The 22,805-nt window shown below is 38.8% G+C and overlaps 1 protein-coding gene across 1 annotated transcript; it reads left to right on the forward strand.

Annotated features, from left to right (window-relative positions):
- The first annotated feature begins 1,816 nt into the window (after positions 1-1,816).
- On the forward strand, positions 1,817-21,486 carry LOC306874009 (UPF0524 protein C3orf70 homolog A-like). The gene is made up of 2 exons (XM_079423666.1): positions 1,817-2,330; positions 18,667-21,486. Exons 1-2 carry the CDS (start codon positions 2,156-2,158, stop codon positions 19,302-19,304), a joined length of 813 nt encoding a protein of 270 aa, XP_079279792.1. The 5' UTR covers positions 1,817-2,155; the 3' UTR covers positions 19,305-21,486.
- Positions 21,487-22,805: the final 1,319 nt, after the last annotated feature.

Consider the following 22,805-nt stretch of genomic DNA (forward strand, 5'->3'; position numbering starts at 1 on the left):
TTAGGAATTTCAGCAAGACATTGTTTTTTACTCTAAGGCAGAATAACTTATATGGAACTTTATTACATAATGTACATTGCCCCATATCAAAAATTATATTGACATATATGTTATCTCTGAGGCCATATATAATTTTCATGTGTACACTCATTGGGTAGATGAAGATAAACGTTTGTAACATATATAAAATTCCCATAATAGCATTTGTATATGAACACACAGTATCTGTTTTTGCAAATAAACTCTTCATATGATTTCATGATAAACGTTTTAAATACATATCTATCATTTAAATTTACTTGTATAATATCATGTACATTTATGTGTAAAAAAAGTATTTAACATACATAAACACATATTTGTATGAGCTAGATATATACAGTATGTTAATATATGAAATCATTCCAATTTTTAATAGGTTTCATCTGTATTTTTACATCATATGGCATATATGGGAATTTCATATGGCATGTGTGTAAATTTAATGTGTGTATATACTGTATATTATGTTTATGGCTTCAATAAACCAACTACCTTTTTAATAGCTGTTTTTCAGGTCAGTTGGATCAAGTTTCCATTCTTCATATATATGCATATGAACAAATGAATACTTCACATTTGTTATTTTCAGGACATGACTGATATGAACTACAAAAATACATTTGACAGTTATGGTAGGCTACTGAATACTTCTGAATATTTGCTCAGACACAGCTAAATGTCAAGTGATCATAAATTGTGTAGAACTCCTGTGCTAGTAGCAATTTCTTTTTTAAAGATGTAAAATCAATTTCTCTTTTGATGATATTCTATATGGTTCATGCATGAACACAATTTCTTCATTCATACCATTTTTTCCTTTCATCCTTTGATAAAAGATTGCCTGCAAGCAACTTGAGCGCATGTTTTATCAATGCTATAATGTGGCCTTGAGCGTGCTGTTTCACACCAACGAACCCATTGAAAGACTCAAAAAGACAGGCATTTTCTTGAGGTGGTCTAACGTGAAGTCAATCACTGTGCTGTCAACAGTGGCTTTGAAGGAAGAAAATGTTGGGCAAGTTGCTCCATAAAACTGCTGACAATAGAGTAGCTTTGAAAATGGAAAACTTTGAGGATGGATGCCCTCTATGACTGTTCTTAGGTTAACTTTGAAAGCTGAAACATTTTCATCTCCACAGCCAATGTCTGAAACCATTCAGCAATTCTCCCTAGATTTTGAAAGAAAAAAAATAGAAAGGGCTTAATTGCTTGGATAAAAAGAAAATGAAGACCTTTAATACCTACCTTTACAAAAACTTGGGCTACTTTATCTGACAGACCATTTCATCTCTGGGTTTATGCAAACTTTCCTGTAGTATACAGTAACAATGGCAATTCATCAAACAATGAGTGCACAGTATTCATGAAGCAGCAGACCTAACTGAACAAAACACGGATGACATTTTATATCATTCTTCACCATACAAGAACATTGATGGTCAAAAGGCCTTTTCATGGTGCCCTAAAACATAAAATTGTGTTAATTTAAGAAACCTATAGATTTCAAGTGCCTCAAAGCTTTTCCTTTTCATAGAGTTACTAGAGGGACCACTGGCTGCTTAGAAAATATGCAGGAAATGATGCGTTCCATTTTGCAAATTGACAAGAAGAGAGACTCAGGCAAACTCAAAATTTTAGAGTTCCTCTAACTTATTGTCCTTTTAGCAGACAATAGTAATTATTTGACAAACCTATACAGTAAATACCTGGAAAATGCGAGCATGCCATAACAGAAAGAGAGAGAGAGAGAGAGAGAGAGAGAGAGAGAGAGAGAGAGAGAGAGGCGGGGATAGACGGAGCAGGAGCGAAACGGAAAATCCGTCTTCGGCAATAAGCATCAAGATCAGTCCCGGTGCCAATCTGGAGCTGTTTATACAGACACATTTGGCACGGCGATCTTTTATGCAAAAGTAACGGTTTTAGAGGCAGATCGAGCGGAAACGAGATGTTTTTGTATAAGGGTTAGAAGTGGAACTTGGGTAGGCGAAGTCTTGGGCGTATCTCCACTTTTGTTCATATATTGTCGAAGTGGAAAACAGCCGAGGCTGAGCGCATCTGATCTTCCCCGAGCGCTCGGTGCTGATGAGGGCTTTGTCAGCGTGATCCGTGAACGATGGCCGCTTCGGGCGGACACAAGAGTGAGAAGTTAGATGAAGCTCAGGCTCTAGCGAGGAGTTGCGCAGGGCGACCGGACTTTCTGCCCTGCGATGGACTATCCATCTGCGCCACACACAGCCACGGGAAGTGTTTCAAGATGCACTGGTGCTGTCATCTGGGCTGGTGCCACTGTAAGTACACGCACTCTTTCTCCAGCATCGGTGAGACTTGGATAGATAAGGATACTATCAGTTACACAGAATAAACAGTATCGAAATGCCTCAAGACTTAAAACTATCACTATAGCGCTTTTATCTCTTAACAGTTCACCAGTGGCCACTGGCCAGTGTAAGGCTATGTGAAGAAAAATTATGTGTAAAAGACAAAGCTTATTAAAAATATATTTTCAAGGCACCTTTGGTTTGTAATAAAACAAAGATTTCATTCACAGACAAATTCTTTTGTTCCCGTTTCCCTTCAGAGTTCACAAATGCTGACGTCAGTTAAGAGTTTCTTTAGATTATTTTTAACCTTCTACGACGCCAAATGTTTCTAATGCACTGTTATAATTATTTAATCACGATTTTAACATCTTACACAAGTTCACTAGGATGTAATGTTGCATTTGGAACATTTGGTTTTAAAATGTAGCCTATCTTAAAATGTTACTGTACTTTAAAATGCAACCAATATGCCAATGTGTTTTGCTAATCAGACATTTAGCCTTTAATCTGATAGATAGCCTACGTTTGCTCATTTTGCTCACGGTAATAGTATTTTTTATCACATATTCTCAGAGGAATGTGGAATCTTTCGTTTGTGTCACTGATGAAATATTAAACAAGTTGATAAATGTTGCATAGACATCTTAGAAATGACGTTGTGATGTACATCTAGTTTCTGCTTGTCTATGCAAAATGCTATTTAAAAATCGATTAAATTACTTTGACATTTACTAAGTATTGTTATAGCCTGTATATATACACATATATTTTAAGAGATAACGGTGATCAGATGCACCTTATACCACCGGTGGAGGGAGCTGTTTCGTTTTTGCCTCTTTTTTTTTAAACCTAGGTCTTTAAATACAGAATTTATACAGGGATAGCCTAATAGCGAATTTCAGTTGGTTGATTGTCTATGGTCTCCATATGTAAACCTGCTAAATGTTGACTACAGTATAGTAAACAGCAGTATATTGTAGAGTAGTAGAGCATTATAAATATTAACATTATGCATTTCTGTAAAGCTGCTTTAAAATATATCCAGAATTCTTTGAAAAAATAAAAATAAAAATAAATTCAGCCATGAAAAAAATAAATAAGTCATTATCATTATATAAGCCAAGCATTATTATATAACCTAACATTGTTTTAAATAATATGCAATGGTTGACTATAATGTTTTGCAGTTTATAAAGATTTTTTTATGCCTGAAAAACCCTTTGTTGCCTTAATCTGGGAAAATTGAATAACACTGATTACATTTATAGATATTAAGTTATTTATTGCTCATTTTGTTTTTATAAGCAGTGCAAGGTTTAACACTGTTTAATGTGTATATTAACATTTTATTAAAAAAATATTTATTAGTAACCTACTGATGTTTGTCTAATGGTGTGTGTTTTGAGACATTCTTGAAGCCATCTCTTTCTTTTATGAGAATTTGTCACTAACTATATTATCACTAGTTACAAGTCTTACTTCAATTGTGAAATAACATCATAAAGTAAGCCATAAGCTTTAATAAGACAAAAGCTGAATGCAAAAATTCAGCAGTCAGAAGGTCAATGATCCACTGCAGTACAGTATCTAACTCAAAAGCAGACTCATGGGGACTTTACAGCTAAAGTGAAACTTGATTGTACAAGCAGAAGTGAATTACTCTAACATGTCCATAATGAATGTGCATTATAAAGGAAGTCAACAGACGAATAAAGATGAGTGCTAAGATGTATTTATAAGGCAGCAATAAAATCAGGCCATTTCTGGTGTCAGGAGTGACTGATAAAAATGGCAGTCATTGTGAGGCTAACAAATGTCATGTGACCGTGAAGGAGGGAGCAGATTCCTTAGATTCCTGAGACCTCTCTGTGAAATAATCATTTCCAAATGTGTATGTGTGTCTCTGAAAGAAAGAGAGAAAAATCTGTACGAGCTTTTTAAATACTCAGTGGAGATTCTTAGATTCTTCTGGGCAAGTGACAGTAAAATTAGGTTGCTAGGTTTTTGTGGGTTTTGATATGCAGTTGCCTCAGGATAGTGCTTCTGTAAACAAACTGTCTGATTCTTAAGTCTTGTTTTGTGTTTAAGATTAGAGCAGCATTTGAGACAACCTCAAAGACTTGACCGCTATTACATTTTTTTTCTGAAAGGGAAAGGTTGAACTTTAAAAAAGCAAGTCAAAGCTGAGACCTTAAAGCTAGGAATAAATTGTGCTGACCTTTTAAAGCTGAGATAAAAAGCCGAACTTAGCAACAAGGCCAGACTAGCGCTTGACCTCTGACAGGGCTATGTGAACTTTCTGTCATATCCTGATTAATTTCTTTTTCAAATTGTCAGTCAGAAAAGTAGCAAAACTGTTGGATTCGTTGAGAAATCCAAGCCACAGATGCCTGAAGGGATGTGCGTAGCTAACTGAAAAACTAAATTTGGTACAACAGAAGTTTAACTGTTCTACTCCCTTTGTTTTAAACTGAGGAGGAGTTTATGAAGTCAAGCTATGGAGCTTTTAACCTGACTCAATATAAAATGACAAAGTACAACATCAAACTTACCCACCATTTGAAATTAAATTGAGAATTTCAGTTCAATTCCAGTTCAATTCCAGAATTTGAATTGAACAAACAGGATGCAGAATTTGATTTTGAATAAAAGGAAATAAAATTATGAGTAAAAAAATTAAGAGAGAAACTGAAAGAAATGAACATGCTGGAAAATGGCAGAAAGTGAAGTTTTTAATAATGTATTTAATACTATATTTTATTTTTCACTGAATTACACATGCTCATTATGTTGATTTGACTTGATTTTTCTAAAAACAATAAAATAACCTGAAATCAATGTTTTCATGACATCTTATGTACTGTGTCACAACACGTTGGAGCCAGGGAACGAGGATGCGAGGAACTTCTTCAAAACATTGACTTTATTAAACAAAACTTAGGGAACGCTGGAGACAAGGAAAGACATACACAGAATGACGATTAAGACAGAGGCAGGGAAGCAGAGGACTTATTAATGCTGGGGAAAACTAGATAATTAATGACACACGGCTGGAGACTAATAAACTGATAACCTAAACAGGGACAGGAACAGCAACAAACCAAATATGGGCACGAGAGGAGGGAAAACACAAGACAGGACTGACATTATTCCCCCCTCCCAGAAGGCGCGTCACGCGCCTTGCAACATCCAATGGGGATGGGGGGGTGGGCGCTCTGGAGGCCTCCAGGGACCAGGAGACATAACAGACGGCCTCCAGAGCGGCACCCGTTCCGAGACCCATGGTGGGTCAGGGGACTCGGGAGGCCATGGCGGGTCTAGGAGCTTGGCGGAGCAGAGGATTTGAAAGGCCATGATGGGAAGGCCCTACTATGGGACATAACATGGGAATGGCTTTCTGGAGAAGCGGGCACTTGGGATCGCTCGGTAGGAGCGGACTCTTAGGGGGCGCTCTGGAGGAGCGGACTCTTGGGGAACAGGCCCTGGAGAGGCGGGCACTGGAGGAACAGGCCCTAGAGAGGCGGGCACTGGAGGAACTGGCACTGGAGAGCACTTGCGAGGAGCTGGCACTGGAGGGCGCTCAGGAGGCGCAGGCATAGCGTAGCGCATTTGAAGGGCCGGCACAGGAGGGCGCTCAGGAGGCGCAGGCATAGCATAGCGCATTCGAGGGGCTGGCACAGGAGGGCGCTCTGGGGGCGCAGGCATGGCCTAGCACTTTCGAGGGGCTGGCACTGGCCTTGGGTGAGCAGCGACCGGCAGGCTTGCCATACGAACCTCTGGCGGGCTTGCCTTTACTCACTGCCGGCAGGCTTGGGAGAGTCGCGGACGGCGGCGTAGAATTCCCTGCGGATGGCGAGCTTGGGAGAGTCGCAGACGGCAGCGTTAATTTCCCCACGGACGGCGGACTCGTGAGAGTCGTGGACGGCGGCGGGCTTACGTTGGCCGCGGACGGCATGCACTTTAACTTCACTTAATTGAATTGTAGGTGTGGGAGAGAGGGGGGTTGCTGGAGGTGTGAATGGTTGTGTGGAGAGGTGTTCAGGGCGGGTGTGGGGTGTTTTTTCAAACCTGCAATAGAACTCGTTAAAGTCGTCTGCCAGTTGTTGATTCTGAAGTGCTGGGGGGATGGTGTCTTGTAACTGGTGATATCTTTCATACCTTTCCACACTGAAGCAGAATCACTGGAAGAGAATGTGTTCCTTAGCTTGTCAGAATAATTCCCCTTTGCCACTCTGATCTCCTTTTCCAGTGTGTATTTATCCCCTTTTCTGTAAGCATCTTCTTTGGCCTGACGGAGCTGTCGATGAGTTTTGCAGTGAACCATGGTTTGTCATTGTTGTAGGTTAAATGAGTCCTGGTAGGAATGCACATATCCTCACAGAAACTGATATAAGATGTTACAGTCTCTGTGAGCTCATCCAGATCGGTGGCAGCAGCTTCAAAAACTGTCCAATCAGTGAGAGAGAAACAGGCTTGTAAATCCCGCTCTGTTTCATTAGTCCATCTTTTAACAGTTCTTAATACAGGTTTTTCAGACTTAAGTTTCTGCCTGTAGGTCGGAATAAGATGAACCAAACATACCCATTTTCCACCAAGGCAGTTCCAGTGCTGGTTCGGAGCCAGAGCCTAGTTTCAAACCGGTTCTTTGTTTTTCGACACCCAAAGCACCAACAAGACGACAGAAACTTTGGACCGCCATATTTGAAATAGCAGCTAAACGCGAACACCTTTGATTCGCCGTGTTTGGATGCTTATGTATGGTTCGCAAAGCCACGGACATCAATAGCAACACAACGTCCGCCATTGTTGATAGTTTGTTTAGGCTTGTTCGGGATGGATCGGCGCTGCGCGGATCATTCGGTGCAAGACATCGGGGTGCTGCGGGAGTGACTGGAAAGCAGACGGCTCTTTATGCTTTTGGATCGCTCTCGCGATGCTTTAGTGTGTTGTGTGCCGATCGATCGATCGGTCTGCGTGGCGCCGATGCACCTCGAACAAGCCTGTTGGGCCGCGCTAGTGAACCAAAACATGAAACGTATTGTGACGTAAGACCTTTATGTTTGCAACACTATGAGCACTATGTAAACATGCTAAATATTAATTTGATACTTGGTGCCATGCAGCACAGGCTCTCAGGAAGAACCAGTGTGGTTTAAAATGGAACAACAATGCTTCTCCTGGGAGCTTGACTGACATTTGGCCTACTTGTGAGTTGAATTGCATGAGTTATGGCTTCTTTCAGGACCCAACAAAGATAATACCATCATTACACAGAAACTCTGTCAGGTGCTAATCTTAAAAAGATTAAAGAAAATACTTAAATATCAGTATAATGATAATTAAAAACAAAGGTATTGTTGCTTTTGCTAAATACAATTTTTTTTTGCATGCTGTCAGGCTTGTTTTGGGCACTGCATAAATGAGGAATACAAAAAAAAAAAAAACTCACTCTTTCCCTCTATCTTTCTCTCCCTCCCTTACTAGCTTATACTTATTTGAACAATGACTGAGACTTGGTGTTACGAGCACTTCCTCTGTCTGATTGCCTCTTCAAGATTAATCACTTTTTGTATTCCCCAATTGTAAGTCGCTTTGGATAAAAGCATCTGCCAAATGACTAAATGTAAATGTAAATGAATACAGGACAATCAGTGGACCATTCTCTCAAAATAAACCCTAGGCAAATAAATCCATCTGACTATACAATTTCCCACTTATTACATGGCTATGTATAAAATAGCAAAGTTCAGGAGAAATGTGTTTAATGCTGCAGACACACAAAAACCTGATCCCAAGATACCGTACAATGCCATTGTTAGTCTCACATAGAGACAAAAAGTCACTGTACAATATAAAGCCCAGAGGCAGTTAGAAATGTATTTATATTTTATACATACTTGCAGCAGTGAATAACTGAATACAGATTGGCTTTGTCCTTTGAGATAAGTCTTTTGAGAGGAGTTCTCTGGAGACCCTGGGGAATTCTGATGTTTTTCTACTCTCGTACTCCTCTTTTTCTGTCTTTTATTTGTCTTTGCTGTTTGGGTGCATGTAAACACAGCAGGCATTGTTCTTGTTCATGTTGATTAGATTTAATATGAATGACATCCTTCTAAAATGAAGAAACATAATGATATGCTTCAGTCCAGGGGCCCTAGTGTAATGTTATTCTGTACTTGTTAAGCTCTGATGAAAAAGGAAGTGAGAGTGCTAAGTTTCTCCCAGTGGGTTGTGGGACAGGCCATAGCACATCAGCACTATGAGTTAGCCTTGTTTAGTGTCAGTAATAATATGTCATCCTTCTCCAGTGGATGGGTTCAGGTGTCATGCAAATGGACAATTCTGGATTTTGAAATTCAATAGTGGGGTCACTGCACTTTGGAGACTGTCAGGGGCCTACAAAAGTCTCAGATGCTAAATGATGTGAGCTGACCTCAACAAACCCTTGGCACCTTCAGTGTACAATGTAAGTTTATCCAGACCCCTCAGTACTTCAAGTTTAGGCTGACCAGAAGGGGCTTCAGGCCCCTCAGCTGATACAGTGTAAGCTGACTAGTAGGCGTTTCAGTGCCCACAATGCTTAAAGTAAAAGTGATCACTAGAGGTCACACGGCCATCAGAGCCTTCAATGTAAGTTGATTACTATGGGCCCCAGGCCCCTCAGAACATACGGTGTACCAGAACATACAAGCTTACCAGTAGGGGCCCCAGACACCCTGAGCACTTTCAGTTTAGGCTGATCAGAAGGGGCTTCAGGACCCTCAGCATATACAGTGTAAGTTGATTACTAGGGGGCCCCAGACCCATCAGCACATACAGTGTAAGCGTACCAGTAAGGGCACAAGGCCCCTCAGCATATACATGTCCAAAAGAGGCTCCAAGGGCCCTCAGTACTTACACTGAAGATGATTCAAGGGGCCCCAGGGCCTTCAGCCTATAAAGTGTTCACAGAACACCAAGGGCCCCAGCCCCCATAGCATGTACTGTACAGTATAGGATGATCAGTAGGGGGCCCAGGGCCATCAGCCTGTACCTGAGGTAGCCAATGGGATTTAGAAAAACAAGAATAATAATTGTGATGATGGTCATGAGTCCGAATCTAACAAATTCTAAACAAATATCATCTTGCTCGATTTCTTAAAAAAATATGCAAACCAGATGGACAGAATGTTCTCCTCAGTAAACAGCACTCTAAAACTGTAAGAAAGTGTAATTGGTGCTCAGTGAGGCATCATATAAGCACAGTGTGAGATGATGCTCAGTCTGTTCTTGAAGCCAGTCTGGACTGGCAAGTAAATCTATCAGACACACATGCACAGAAACTGAGAGGGAGCGAGAGACAGACAGACAGAGAGTGAATGTTCTACCTGAGATGAACCGAGACCTAAGTGTGAACATGGCATTGCCTGTCTAATCCTAACAGATGATTCACACTAAGGGATTTTCAAGGCCTTCATCATCAGTCTTCATCCAAACCCACCTTCACACCTCTCTGAGACCAGTCCGATGTGTAATTACAGATGAGCAGGACAGAGAGATTGTAGGAGTGTAGAACTCAGCTCCACTCATCTGTGACTTCACTTTTCTAATCAGGGTTCTCTCTCAACCTTTTATCAAGATGAGCATCTCACACAGAGTGGCAACCACCCTAACTACTGCTTTCACCAAGATTCTTGAGAGTCTATTTTAAGGGCGCATCAAAACAGACGCAAATATGAAGTTGTATCAGGCAAATCCTTTAAATAGAAGCTAAATTAACTCCTCCAAACTTATGCGAGCACTCACCATTTGTGTGAAGTATATACTCTGCAGAGAGTAAGTAGAGAAATAAAGTGTGGCTATCCAGGCAGAAAATTTAAGATAATAGTCACAAATGAAAATCTGACTTTATTTAATAACCATTATGTCATTCCAATCCCGTATGATATTTTTTTAGGTCACTATGAACTGCAAACATTACTGGTTTGCTTTGTATCATTCTATCACTATGATCTGCCATTGTATGGAAAAGAGCTGTGCAATGATTAAAAAATCATATTTTTGTGTACCCCAGAAAAAAAACAACAACATGGAACTGGAATGTTTGCTAAGGGGTTCATTCACCGCAGTCATTACTCAGAACTTACTGTTTTAAATAGTGTTGGAATTCAAGCGAAATTGGACCCCACTGGCTTTCATTGTGTGCAACAGGAAAGAAAAAAATGGGAAGAAGTAATCCTTTAGCACCATACATATAGACCTGTTGAGTAAAACCACCATAGCTGATTAGCATCCTCTTTTCAGTTTTTAACTCTCTTAACTACCTTAAATGACCTCCATGGTGAAACATAAAAAATATCACCAACAAGACAAGCACAAAACTTGCATAAACAAGCAAGACCAGCCCCAAAGCACATATTAAATAAATTAAATGCTATAAAATACTGTAGTAGAGTACTCAAAATCAAAATATAAAGTAGACAGACAAAAGTCCAAGTCATTGGTTTGCTTCCCAATTCTCAACCAGAACAGTGTGTAGAAGTCGATGGTTTGCATTATATAATTTTATTTAGAGCCAGGTCATAGTAACTGTGATTAAGACTGTACATGTCAAGTCAAAATTGTGCCTCAATTCAAGTTTAGAGTCTCAAGCTCTTATTTCTGATAGCTTAGATTGCATGTCTGTAAAACAGGATATGGAAAGTCTTGCTCACATCCGCCTGTAAACCCTGATTGTACATCAGGATTTGTTTGCACAATATTTGTCTGAGCACAAGAACTTAAAGCCTAAAAATCAGACCAACAATCACAGGATTAGGTCTTATCTGTAGACACACACATTCTGTGGTACCCAGTCAGCAGAGGTTTCAGATGGACCTTTACTGACTCTTCACTGATAAAACTCACTGCAATACTTGTTCGATCACTCAAATCCCACATATTATATGTCCCGCATGTCTGAAAGTGGTTTCTAGTTTCATTAGCTTTCATCATTTCATCAAGTCTAAATGAAACATGAGAATGGATCAAGCAGGCTGGAAACAGCAGCTCTGAAGCTTTCTGTTTTGGTGTAAATTGCATAGATGGGTAGGTTTTCAATTAGATACAATGTTCCCCTCCTAGCACTTTGCACAGACTGCTAACCTATCTGTGGACACATGGTCAATGATTTGTAATGGGCCTATAATATACTGTATTATATGACTGAATTAGGCTTTAGTGGTACATTATTATCTGTCATGTGTAGAATGTCCCAATTACTGAGCTGATTTAGCAGGATAGTCTACCGCAAAGATTTTCTTATGAAAATTCACTGGAGGCCTGGTATGACTAGTGTCAAATGGTTTGCTTGACACATTTTTTACTTTTAAAAAACATCCCTAAAATAATTCAACTTCTTAATACTCTAAATCACAAGAAATAATGTATTCATTAGCAAAGTTTAAACTGTAAACATCTGCACAAATTTGCTGTGTTCTTTAAATAATTTAATGAATAAAAAATAATTAACCCCATACACAAATATAATTTTTGTAATATAATTTATTGTAATGTGAAGTAAAACATATATTAAAGCTATTAGAAATTTCATAATTAACATACTGTTTACAAGTATAGCACATACAAATATCAGAATCAGAATCAGAATTAGCTTTATTGCCAGGTATGTTTGCACATACGAGGAATTCGTTTTAGTGACAGTAGCTCCACAGTGCGACAGAATGACAGCGACAGGACAGGACACAGATAATAAAAAAAATAAAATAAATAATGTACAAATATACAAAATGAACAATATGCAAAATAGCACAAACACAATATACAAAATAGACAATTCGGTATGTAAAGGTATGTTAAATGCAAATTTGAAATGTAAAAAGTATGTGTGTTAAATAAAAAATTTAAACAAAAAGTATGATAGAGTTGTGTGTTTCATGTTTATTGTTAAGAGTTCAAATGTTCATGAGATGGATTGCCTGAGGGAAGAAACTCATCCTATGTTTGGTCGTTCTGGTGTTTAATGCATAAACACATATGTAGCAGAGGCCAGCAGGTTAAACCTCACTCCCCGATCTCAAGTGGCGCTCTAGCAATTGACGCTAGAGGCCGTGGCCTTTAGCCTCCTTGTTAGAGCGCCCGCCTCCCACGCCGGAAACCGCGGTTCGAATCCCGCTCGGAGCGGGTGGAGTAGGACCGTGACATTTGGTGCCGTGACCCGGATGGGAGTGAGGTTTAGGGGGGTGAGTGTAGCAGAGGCCAGCGGGTAAGTGCTGTGCAGGTTAAACCTCACTCCCCGATCTCAAGTGCCGCTCTAGCAAATGACGCTAGAGGCTGTGGCCTTTAGCCTCCTTGTTTGAGCGCCCGCCTCCCACGCCGGAGACCGCGGTTCGAATCCCGCTCGGAGCGGGTGGAGTAGGACCGTAACACATACATAATATGTATACATAATTATGTATGTGTAATAAATTTTTGGACATATATGTCATGTATATCAATCCTAAAACCTGTCAATACATGATGATGTAATATAGTCAAGTCAAGTCAATATTATATGTATAGCGCTTTTAACAATGCAAATTGTGTCAAAGCAGCTTTACATCAGCTTGATATAAAGCTGGGTGGCTTTATATCAGCTTTACAGAATTTAGGCGGGGAAATAGTTTGTCGAAATAGTGTCATTCTCCTCTGGCCAGACAAAATCAGCAGTTTAAATCTAGACAGAAAGCAGAATCAGATTGTGCAAAGGACTCATCTGGTTCCTGTGGTCTTGTCCCGATGGCTGTCTTGGAGACAGGGTCTTCACTGGGGATCAGTCTCTGGGGCTCATCTAGCTGTCCTGGCTATAGAGGTCATCTCTAGGTGCTGATCCACCATCTGATCTGGATACAGTCTGGATCTGGGTGGCTACGGTGACCTCGGAATAAGAAAGAAACGGACTAATATTAGCATAGATGCCATTCTTCTAACAATGTAACAAGTACATCAGGTGTTTTGGTAAGTGTTCCTGGTTCCGGTTGACCTAATTAATGCAGCCTAACAATCCTTTAACGGATTTGAGTTATATAAATGCGATAGTGTATTATGTGTAAGCCAGGTTAAAGAGATGGGTCTTTAATATAGATTTAAACTGACAGAGTGTGTCTGCTTCCCAAACAGTGTTAGGTAGATTGTTCCAGAGTTTTGAGATCGCAGCGGATGTGAAGGACTATAATGCGATAAGAGCTCACTCAAATACTGAGGTGCCAAACCATTAAGGGCTTTATAGGTAATTAGCAAGATCTTAAAATGTATACGATGTTTAATAGGGAGCCAGTGCAGTGTTGACAGAACCGGGCTAATGTGGTCATACTTCCTGGTTCTAGTAAGAACTTTAGCTGCTGCATTTTGAACCAGCTAGAGTTTGTTTATTAAACGTGCAGAGCAACCACCCAATAAAGCATTACAATAATGCGTGAATGAATGTTTCTGCATTTGACATTGAGAGCATAGGTCGTAATTTAGATATATTTTTAAGATGGAAAAATGCAGTTTTACAAATGCTTGAAACATGTTTTTCGAAGGAAAGATTGCTATCAAAAAGTACAACTAGGTTCCTAACTGATGACGAAGAATTTACAGAGCAGCCATCAAGTATAAGACAGTGATCTAGGTTATTACATGCAAAAGTTTTTGGTCCAATAATTAACACCTCTGTTTTTTCAGAATTTAGCAGTAAGAAATTGCTAGTCATCCAGTTTTTGATATTAACTATACATTCCATTAGTTATGCAAATTGGTAAGTTTCATCAGGTCGCGAAGAAATATAGAGCTGGGTATCATCAGCATAACAGTGAAAGCTAGCACCAAGTTTCCTAATGATATCTCCCAAGGGTAACATGTAAAGCGTGAAAAGTAAGGGACCAAGTACTGAGCCTTGAGGTACTCCATACTGCACTTGTGATTGGTATGATACCTCTTCATTTACTGCTACAAATTGATGGTGGTCAGATAAGTATGATTTGAACCATGCCAGACATTTTCTAATATCTTTGACAGAAAAGGGAGATTTGAGATCGGTCTGTAATTAATTAATTCTTTGGGGTCAAGTTGTGGTTTTTTAATGAGAGGCTTAATAACAGCCAGTTTGAAGGTTTTTGGGACATATCCTAATGACAGTGATGAGTTAATAATATTCAGAAGAGGATCTATTACTTCTGGAAGCACCTCTTTTAGGAGCTTAGATGGAACAGGGTCTAAAATACAGGTTGTTGGTTTAGATGATTTAACAAGTTTATACAAGTCTTCCTCTCCTATAGTAGAGAATGAGTGTAACTGTTCCTCAGGGGATCTATAGTGCTATTTGATGCGATACTGTAGCTGACAGCTGCATGGTTACAATTTGATCTCTAATAGTATCGATTTTGGAAGTAAAATAGTTCATAAAGTCATTACTGCTGTGCTGTTGGGAAATATCAGCTTAATTTTTTGTTAATTTTGCCACCATATTGAATAAATACCTGGGGTTATGTTTGTTTTGTTCTCAAAGAGACAAAAAGTAATCAGATCTAGCAGTTTTTAATGCATTTCTGTAGGATAGGGTACTTTCCCGGCAAGCAATACGAAATACCTCTAGTTTAGTTTTCCTCCAGCTGCGCTCCATTTTCCGGGCTGCTCTCTTTAGTGTGCAAATGTGCTCATTATACCATGGTGTTGGACTCTTTTCCTTAATCTTCCTTAAGCGTAAAGGAGCAACCGTATCTAAAGTGCTAGAAAAGAGAGAGTCTATAGTTTCTGTTACATCATCAAGTTTTTCTGTGCTGTTGGATATGCTGAGGAATTGAGATAAATCAGGAAGATTACTTACAAAGCAGTCTTTTGTGGTAGAAGTGATTGTTCTACCATATATGTAAGAAGGAGTTGAATTTACAGCTATATTGAGTTTACACAAGACTAGATAATGATCTGATATATCATCGCTATATAACTATATATGTATAATTGACATGTTATTGCTACATGTAATACCATATAAAAATAATCATATTGATATTATTAATATACAGTGCGTACATATTTTACTATGTAGAGTTTATTTATGTTCTAAACTTATCCAGAGAATATACGTACTTTATTTTTATGGAAACATTAAGGTCAGCTGCACAATTACTTTATTAATTATTAAACACTAATTAACACGTTTATTTGAGTCTCTTCTGTTAATTAGCATTCCACACATCCAAACATCTACATCAGATCAGACAAAATATATTCAGTCTGGAGGATGGTGACAGATATAAACACGTTTTTTAAGGGCAGTTGAATGTTTTTGCTCCCTTGTTCCTAAGAAAGTCTTTCCTTTTTGGAAGCTTAATCTAAAAAGACAGACATGACAGATACAATTACAATGGCAGAAGAATTCCTGTTCTCGACAGGATGTTGATGTGATTATTACGAAGGATAGTTTTTTCATAGCTAATACAGGCCTCAAGGCATCTATCATTTCGCATCTCACGTTTCACACATGACTGCAAACACTTGTTATTTCAGATCCATAGTGAGGTGGAGGCAATTGTTATGTAGATACATTCATTCTTCTTTCAAATTCTTTAGCTTGGCAGTAGAAAAAGTGAAAGTGGTGCAGTCACAAAAATTGTCAATGGCTCTACTGAATGGGATTAAAGGTATTATCTTTTGTTCTTATGACTTGTTAACTGGGGCAAGCCTTTTTTTCTTTCTTTTGTATTGAAATATCAATTAAGTAGGTCTGCTCTGTCTTCTTTTTCCATCAAAAGCAGATTAACATTCATTCTACCACAGCTAACATGACAAATCTGGGCATATAGTAGGTAGCCTATTTACTGTAACTCGATCCCCTGTGTCATATGCTTTGAATGAAATGTGTGTCATGTCTGTTCATTTAATTCATATTCATTCAAGTTCCTTGAATAATTTTTTTTTTGTCTCTCTATCCTATTTCCCTTCAAATGCTCTCTTTTTTAACAATAAATAAAGCATTACCCACAAGGCTATCTCCTCCAATAATTGTATATACCATACAACCTCTCCCAGTTTTTGTTCCCATAGTTTACAAATTGTATACTGCATATACTGTAAGCCGTCTTCACCTAATGCAGACCCAGTATTGAGAGATTTGAAAGAAGTTGCATAGCCAAGGGCAAACACAATGAGAAATTTTGTGTTTATCTAATCTTAAGATTCTCATTGCCTTCCAATCACATTACAAGCTGGGTGTGATGAAAAAGAGACAGAAAGTCAGAAAGAGATGCGTTTGTCTGTTTCCAGAAGCAGAAACTGCAAGTGATGTCAGTAATAATGGTTCATTCTGAATTGTATGTCAGTAACTGCCACAGCTGAATGTCATTTATCAATGCAGTTGGAAATTCACAACGGGGTTGAGATAATAAATCTACAAGGTGGAAAAATAGCTGGAAAGAGAAAATAAAAGTGTGTGATGCTACAGAAAATGCTGTTTTGGACCAGATATCTGTGATATCAGACTGATTTTTGTCATCTCTAAATGAGTAGAGATTCGGATTAGATGGAAATTATTCTTTCTCCTGCCTCACAGCCAGCTGGACCTCAGGATGTTCCAGAGCAAAGAATCCATTCTGTCTCTGTAGGGAATTCTGCCTTTGAGATACTATAGCCATCACACTCAAACTCTATTCACTCTATGGGGGAAATGCAGTGGAATTACTTTTAGATAAAATACACCTGTGAACTTTTTTACAAAGAGACTACGACTGACCGTACAAAAAAAGGTTCCAAAAACTATAGTCAAATGAGGATTTTTAAAAATATATATTTTATATTTGTGCTTGTTTTTGTGTCTCATGATTAAATGCCTCAAGTGCTCCCTTTTCAGATTATTTATGGGTCAATGAAATAACGCTTGTATTTGTTTTATGAATCTATTAATTTATCCAACATGAATTAAAATGCAATTAATTCATTCAAAATGTACTAAAAATTACAAAAACATTCTATGACATTACCAAAACCTAAACTAAAATTGAAACAGAAAATCTATATATAAATTTTTTTTTTAATAAAAACCATAATAGTATCTAAATGATGCTAAAATAACATGTTTTTGATTTCTGAAACATATATTTTGATTTCTGATATTTTTGGGAGAAGCATATATTAAAAAATCACGGTGATACACTTTTCCTGATATCAGAAAAAACTTTTGGAAGTTATTATTTCTGCTTCACTGTTTATTAAAATTACATAAAACATAAAAATGTGCTGAAAAAAAACTAACATCAAATGTACATTGTATTTAAATATATATTTTTACAGAACTATGTTCCCTTATACAGTATCCTATGTCTTCTGTAGTACACAGTACATGCCGTATGACCTCCAAAGTTGAGAATATGCCTCTGCGTGAGATTGCTGGTTGTGAAAAAATGTATTCTCTCCTCTGTTAAAGAGTAACACTTTCACATTAGTAACTTGCTTTGTACAGTGCAAATATCTAGCAACTTATAACAGCATCTATGACAGCTATCACTATCACAGCAGACAAATCAATAGAAGCGCAATACTAAGTCAACTCTCCAATGAGATTTGAATTTAAGTTTTCAGCAAAAACACTTTCAATACAAAACAAATTTTGCTCAACCTCACTTTTTGCCATCTATTTTTTTAGTAAGTTTTCTCACATTCAGTTGATGATTTCAGTCTCTCCTGTGCACAAAAAGAATTGTTTTGGAGCACATATTGTATTATATTGTATTATTACACAGGGCAGTCGTGGCCTAATGGATAGAGAGTCGGACTTGTAACCCGAAGGTCGTGGTCTCAGGTCCGGCAAGAATTGTCGTGGGGGGAGTGAATAACCTGCACTCTCTCCACCCTCAATATCACGACTGAGGTGAGACCCTTGAGTAAAGCACTGAACCCCCAACTGCTCCCCGGGCGCCATTGGCTGCCCGCTGTTCTGGGTGTATGTGCACTTATACTTATATTTATATTTATTCATTTAGCTGACGCTTTTATCCAAAGCGACTTACAATTGCTATATATGTCAGAGGTCGCACGCCTCTGGAGCAACTAGGGGGTTAAGTGTCTTGCTCAGGTACACATTGGTGTCTCACAGTGGATTCGAACCCAGGTCTCTCACACCAAAGGCATGTGTCTTATCCACTGCGCCATCACCACCCCACTTGGATGGGTTAAATGCAGAGCACAAATTCCGAGTATGGGTCACCGTATTTGGCCACACACCACTTCCCTTCCCTCCCCTTCAGTACGTACGTATATTATGAAATTTATTGAAGGACAAAAAGTTAAATTTGCTCTTTTTTCTTTGCAGGTAAATATGTCTACCAACCCATGACCAGCGTATGCCAACTTCCCAGCACGCCGGTTCCAGTTGCCCCCTCAGGTCACACCCACACCATGAACCTGTCCATCTCCCTGGCTGAACGCTTTCTCAGGACAGCCCCCAAATTCCAGGCTCCACCCTGCCCAGAGTCACCCAAGTTCTGCAACATCTCTGAGCTCTTTGTAGATGATTACATGGTCAAACGTATCAATGGTAAGATGTGTTATGTGCAAAGGCCGCCTCCCCCTACACTGAATCCCACACACCAATCCCAAACGCAGGCACCTCATCCTGCACCCCAACGTACCAACAAGCACACACGGCAAGCGGGCCCAACTATTAAACACAGCCAACCAAACAAGAAGATCTCAGGCCCTAAAATGGACCACTGCTCCTCTCCCTCCAGCTCAGAAGACTCTGGAATCAATGCATTGGGTCTGCACTACATGGAATCATGCGATGAGGACTCCTGCGTGGATGATGACGACGAGGAAGAAGAGGATGATGAGCTGAGTACCGATGGGGACTCCAGTCCCGGTAGCCTCTGGGACCAGGATGAGTGCACTTTACTGTCAACGTCCAAATCATTGGTTGAGATCATTGAGAAGATCGAGACTACAGTTTGATGTGCCTGTCGGTTAATACCACAGGTGGAATTTCTTAGTCTCGGAAACACTTCCCTACACTATCCTATATGCAGGTGCATGAGTTCAATGAGCCAGTGCAAGCACACGCTCCCTGTTATGGCAGTGTCATCCGAGGTTGTCCCAGAAGAGCCCTCGAGAGATGAGTCATGGCAGCTTCTCTCCTGTACTTACTACAACTCTCATTTTCCTTATAGTCCCTTACGCATGGTGAGGCTAATGTAGGCACGCAAGTAAAAGTGCGATGGCAAACACATATATCATGAGAACTTTGACCAAATGGGACTCGACACATGATAGAATATTTCATGGGTGAACAGATGAAAGTCAAACTCAAAAATATGAGGCTATGTCTCTCCTTAGAGAGTTCAGACACAATCTGTCCAATGCATAGAAATGGAAGAGGGGATGGCTGATGCAATATGGAGAGATCTAGGCTAAGACGGTCTGTGTGTGTTAGGAGCATGGAGAGTGCTACAAATACAGAAAGAGCAAGAGCAAGAGAGAGTCTTTCAACATCCTGTTAGCAGAATCAGTCAGAACAGTGGCTAAATCATGTATGAGCTCAGAGGACGGGAATGAAACTTTGCAATGAAAAGAGATTGAGGCTTGTGCTTGAGGGAATGCCCCTTTTCTCAAACTCTCTCACACGTTGAGATTCCCTAGAGCCACAACCAAGGGTACATTACCAGACATTTCTTGTCTGGCACCAGACTGTGGGGCGGACCAATCCTCTCATCGTCACAGTCCTTAAAGTTTGTGTCTTCTTTAGGAGTGGAAAACAACTTTTGACAATCAGTTAGGTTTAATATAAATTCTGCAGAAGAGTGATAAGAATCGCATTGTGGTCTATGTTCCATTTTGTCAAGCCACTTTAAAGTATGTGGTGTATCATTGACAAAGCCAGAGGATTGCTTAGGGGCCGTTCACACAAGATGAGTTTTTGTGTCCTGTTTTTTAATTGTTGGTCTACATAATTATGCTGGACAGATGCTATTGTTCCTTGATGTTTTTCTCACAGCTGCATTTTTATGTGTTCACCCAAGCATTACAATTCTGTCATAATTTACTCACTGTCATGTCATCACAAACCTGAATGATTTTCTTCTGTGAAAGCTTTTGAGAAATGTTATTTGTATGTGTTGTAAATGGAATTTGGAAGATGCTTTTTGCAAAACAACTTACATTGGATTCGAGGTATACATGCAGGTAAACATTGTATCAAACCCATAACCTTGATGTTGCTGGAAGCATGCCTGAGCTACAGGAATGCTATAAACCAGCTTTCAGGTCATTCCTGTCTAGCTGTATTTAACGCAAGAACGCATCCTGTGTGAAGGGTCCCTTAGTGTCACTTTGAGATCTTTGAGATCTTCACTGGCTGCAACAGTTTCGGGTTTTTTAAGGGTTTAAGAACATTTGGCAGATTCAGACTTGCCAGAATATCTCTGGCCTCATTTCTCCATTGCATTCAAACTTATCTTATTATATTAAGACCACAACTATGTTACCTCCAAATACCCAAGCACAGTTATAGACTGGCCCAAAATGTAAAAAAAACAACCAGCATGTCAAGAAGGGCTTATTTGCCTTGGTTTAAGCAGAAAATATGGAAAGGTGGAATACAATCCTAAATGAAATATCAAAGTCATATAGGGAATTCACACGTAAATGTCTTGCTGTACATTTTTAAATGGATTACAACTTAACCAAAAAATTAGTTATTACAATAAATTTGCTAATTAGGGCACTACGAGCTGAGACTGCCAAGGATGTACTGACTAGATGAAAACCAAGTGAACCCTTTTAACAATCCTCCTTTATTTCAAGTATTGGCTACTAGCTTGCTGTTTGCCAAACCCATGTAATATATAAGCACATATGTAACTTCACTGCCTGAACAAAAATATTAATTTTGGAGTTTCTCTGATCACGGAAGGACTATGATCCATAGATGGTGCAGGTGTGATTCTCTCCTTGTTACTGAATGAATGAATATAACTATTCCTGTCTCTGCAGTTTTCATATCAGGGACTGATACTGTAGCTACAAATATATACTGTAGACACACAAATGTTTATCAAATATTAAAATATACCCTTTTTCTTTTCTTATATCAACTATTGTTAACTCACCTCTTATTTTTTCTTATAAATAAATTTAGAAAATAAGAAATGTGTCTTTCATTATGAAAATATACTCATGCATTTTGGTTGCTTCCAAACGTAAGCATTAAGTGTTAATATATTTTCACAGAAACATTCCTCTATGGATCTTCAGCTGTTAAAGGCTAACTGCATTGGCCTTTTAATCCTAGATAATCCTAGAGAACTTCCAGTTCAATTTATCACCTTCATTATCAGAAGAGAGGATATTTTGGAATCATAGAGGAACAGTTAGCAGAGAACCCGTTTGAAGCCATCGAAGCAGTGAGACCTTATGCCTCCTTGGAAAACAGATGGGTGCTAACAAGAAGAGGCTCCATGGAATACAAGCCTGAACCAATGAAATAACAGACCACAAAACTTCCCCATGTTGCTGTGCACACTTATCAGCATCTCTCTTAAAGCTAATTCATTTACATCCAGAACAACATATATCAATGCTTCTAATAACTGCATTTTTGGAATAGTGGTATGATTGGCCCATTAAAGGAATAGTTCAACCAAAAATGAAAATTTACAGAAAATGTTCTCACCTTCGGGCCATCCAAGATGTGTTTCTTTATCTGAACAGATGTGGAAAAATTTCGCATTATATAACTTGCTCACCAGTGGATCGGCTGCAGTGAATGGGTGCCATCAGAAGATGCAGATACTTGTATCATATATCCGATATCAGCAGATGTGGCATTGATTGACAGGGAGGAAAGACAGCACAGAAAGCTGCTCGGACAAAGTTACCTGCTAGGCCACAATTCATTTGCAATTGAGAGTGGAACGAAGAGCACAATCCTTTAAATGAGCACTAGTGAAGTGTCACCACATCTTAAAACTGCGAATAAAATAAAAAATGCGATACTACAGATTTAAACTAATAAATTTTTTAAAATAAATTATTTGCAATTATAAGAAATAAACAGCATGTTTTTTGGGGGTGGCGGCTGATGCCCTGGGACACGGTGGAACCATAATCCATCCTTGGACATGGATCATTCAAATTATACTCTCTAAAGTTTATTGTAAGTATGGACAACTTTGTTAACATCATGATAATTATAAATTGAGTGTTGGCATAAACAATCATTCAAAAGTCTTGGGTTGGTAAGATTTTTTTTTTAAATGTTTTGAAAGAAGTCTCATCTTCTCATGCATTTATTTGATCAAAATACAGTAAAAACAGTAATTTGTTAAGTATTATTACAGTTTAAAACTCTTCTATGTGAATATATTTTAAAAATGTAATTTATTCATGTGATGCAAAACTAAATTTTCAGGAACCATTTCTCAAGTGTTCAGTGTCACATGATCCTTCAGAAATCAT

Source organism: Barbus barbus (genome assembly GCF_936440315.1).
Source record: "Barbus barbus genome assembly, chromosome: 8".
In the NCBI taxonomy this organism is placed as follows: domain Eukaryota; kingdom Metazoa; phylum Chordata; class Actinopteri; order Cypriniformes; family Cyprinidae; genus Barbus; species Barbus barbus.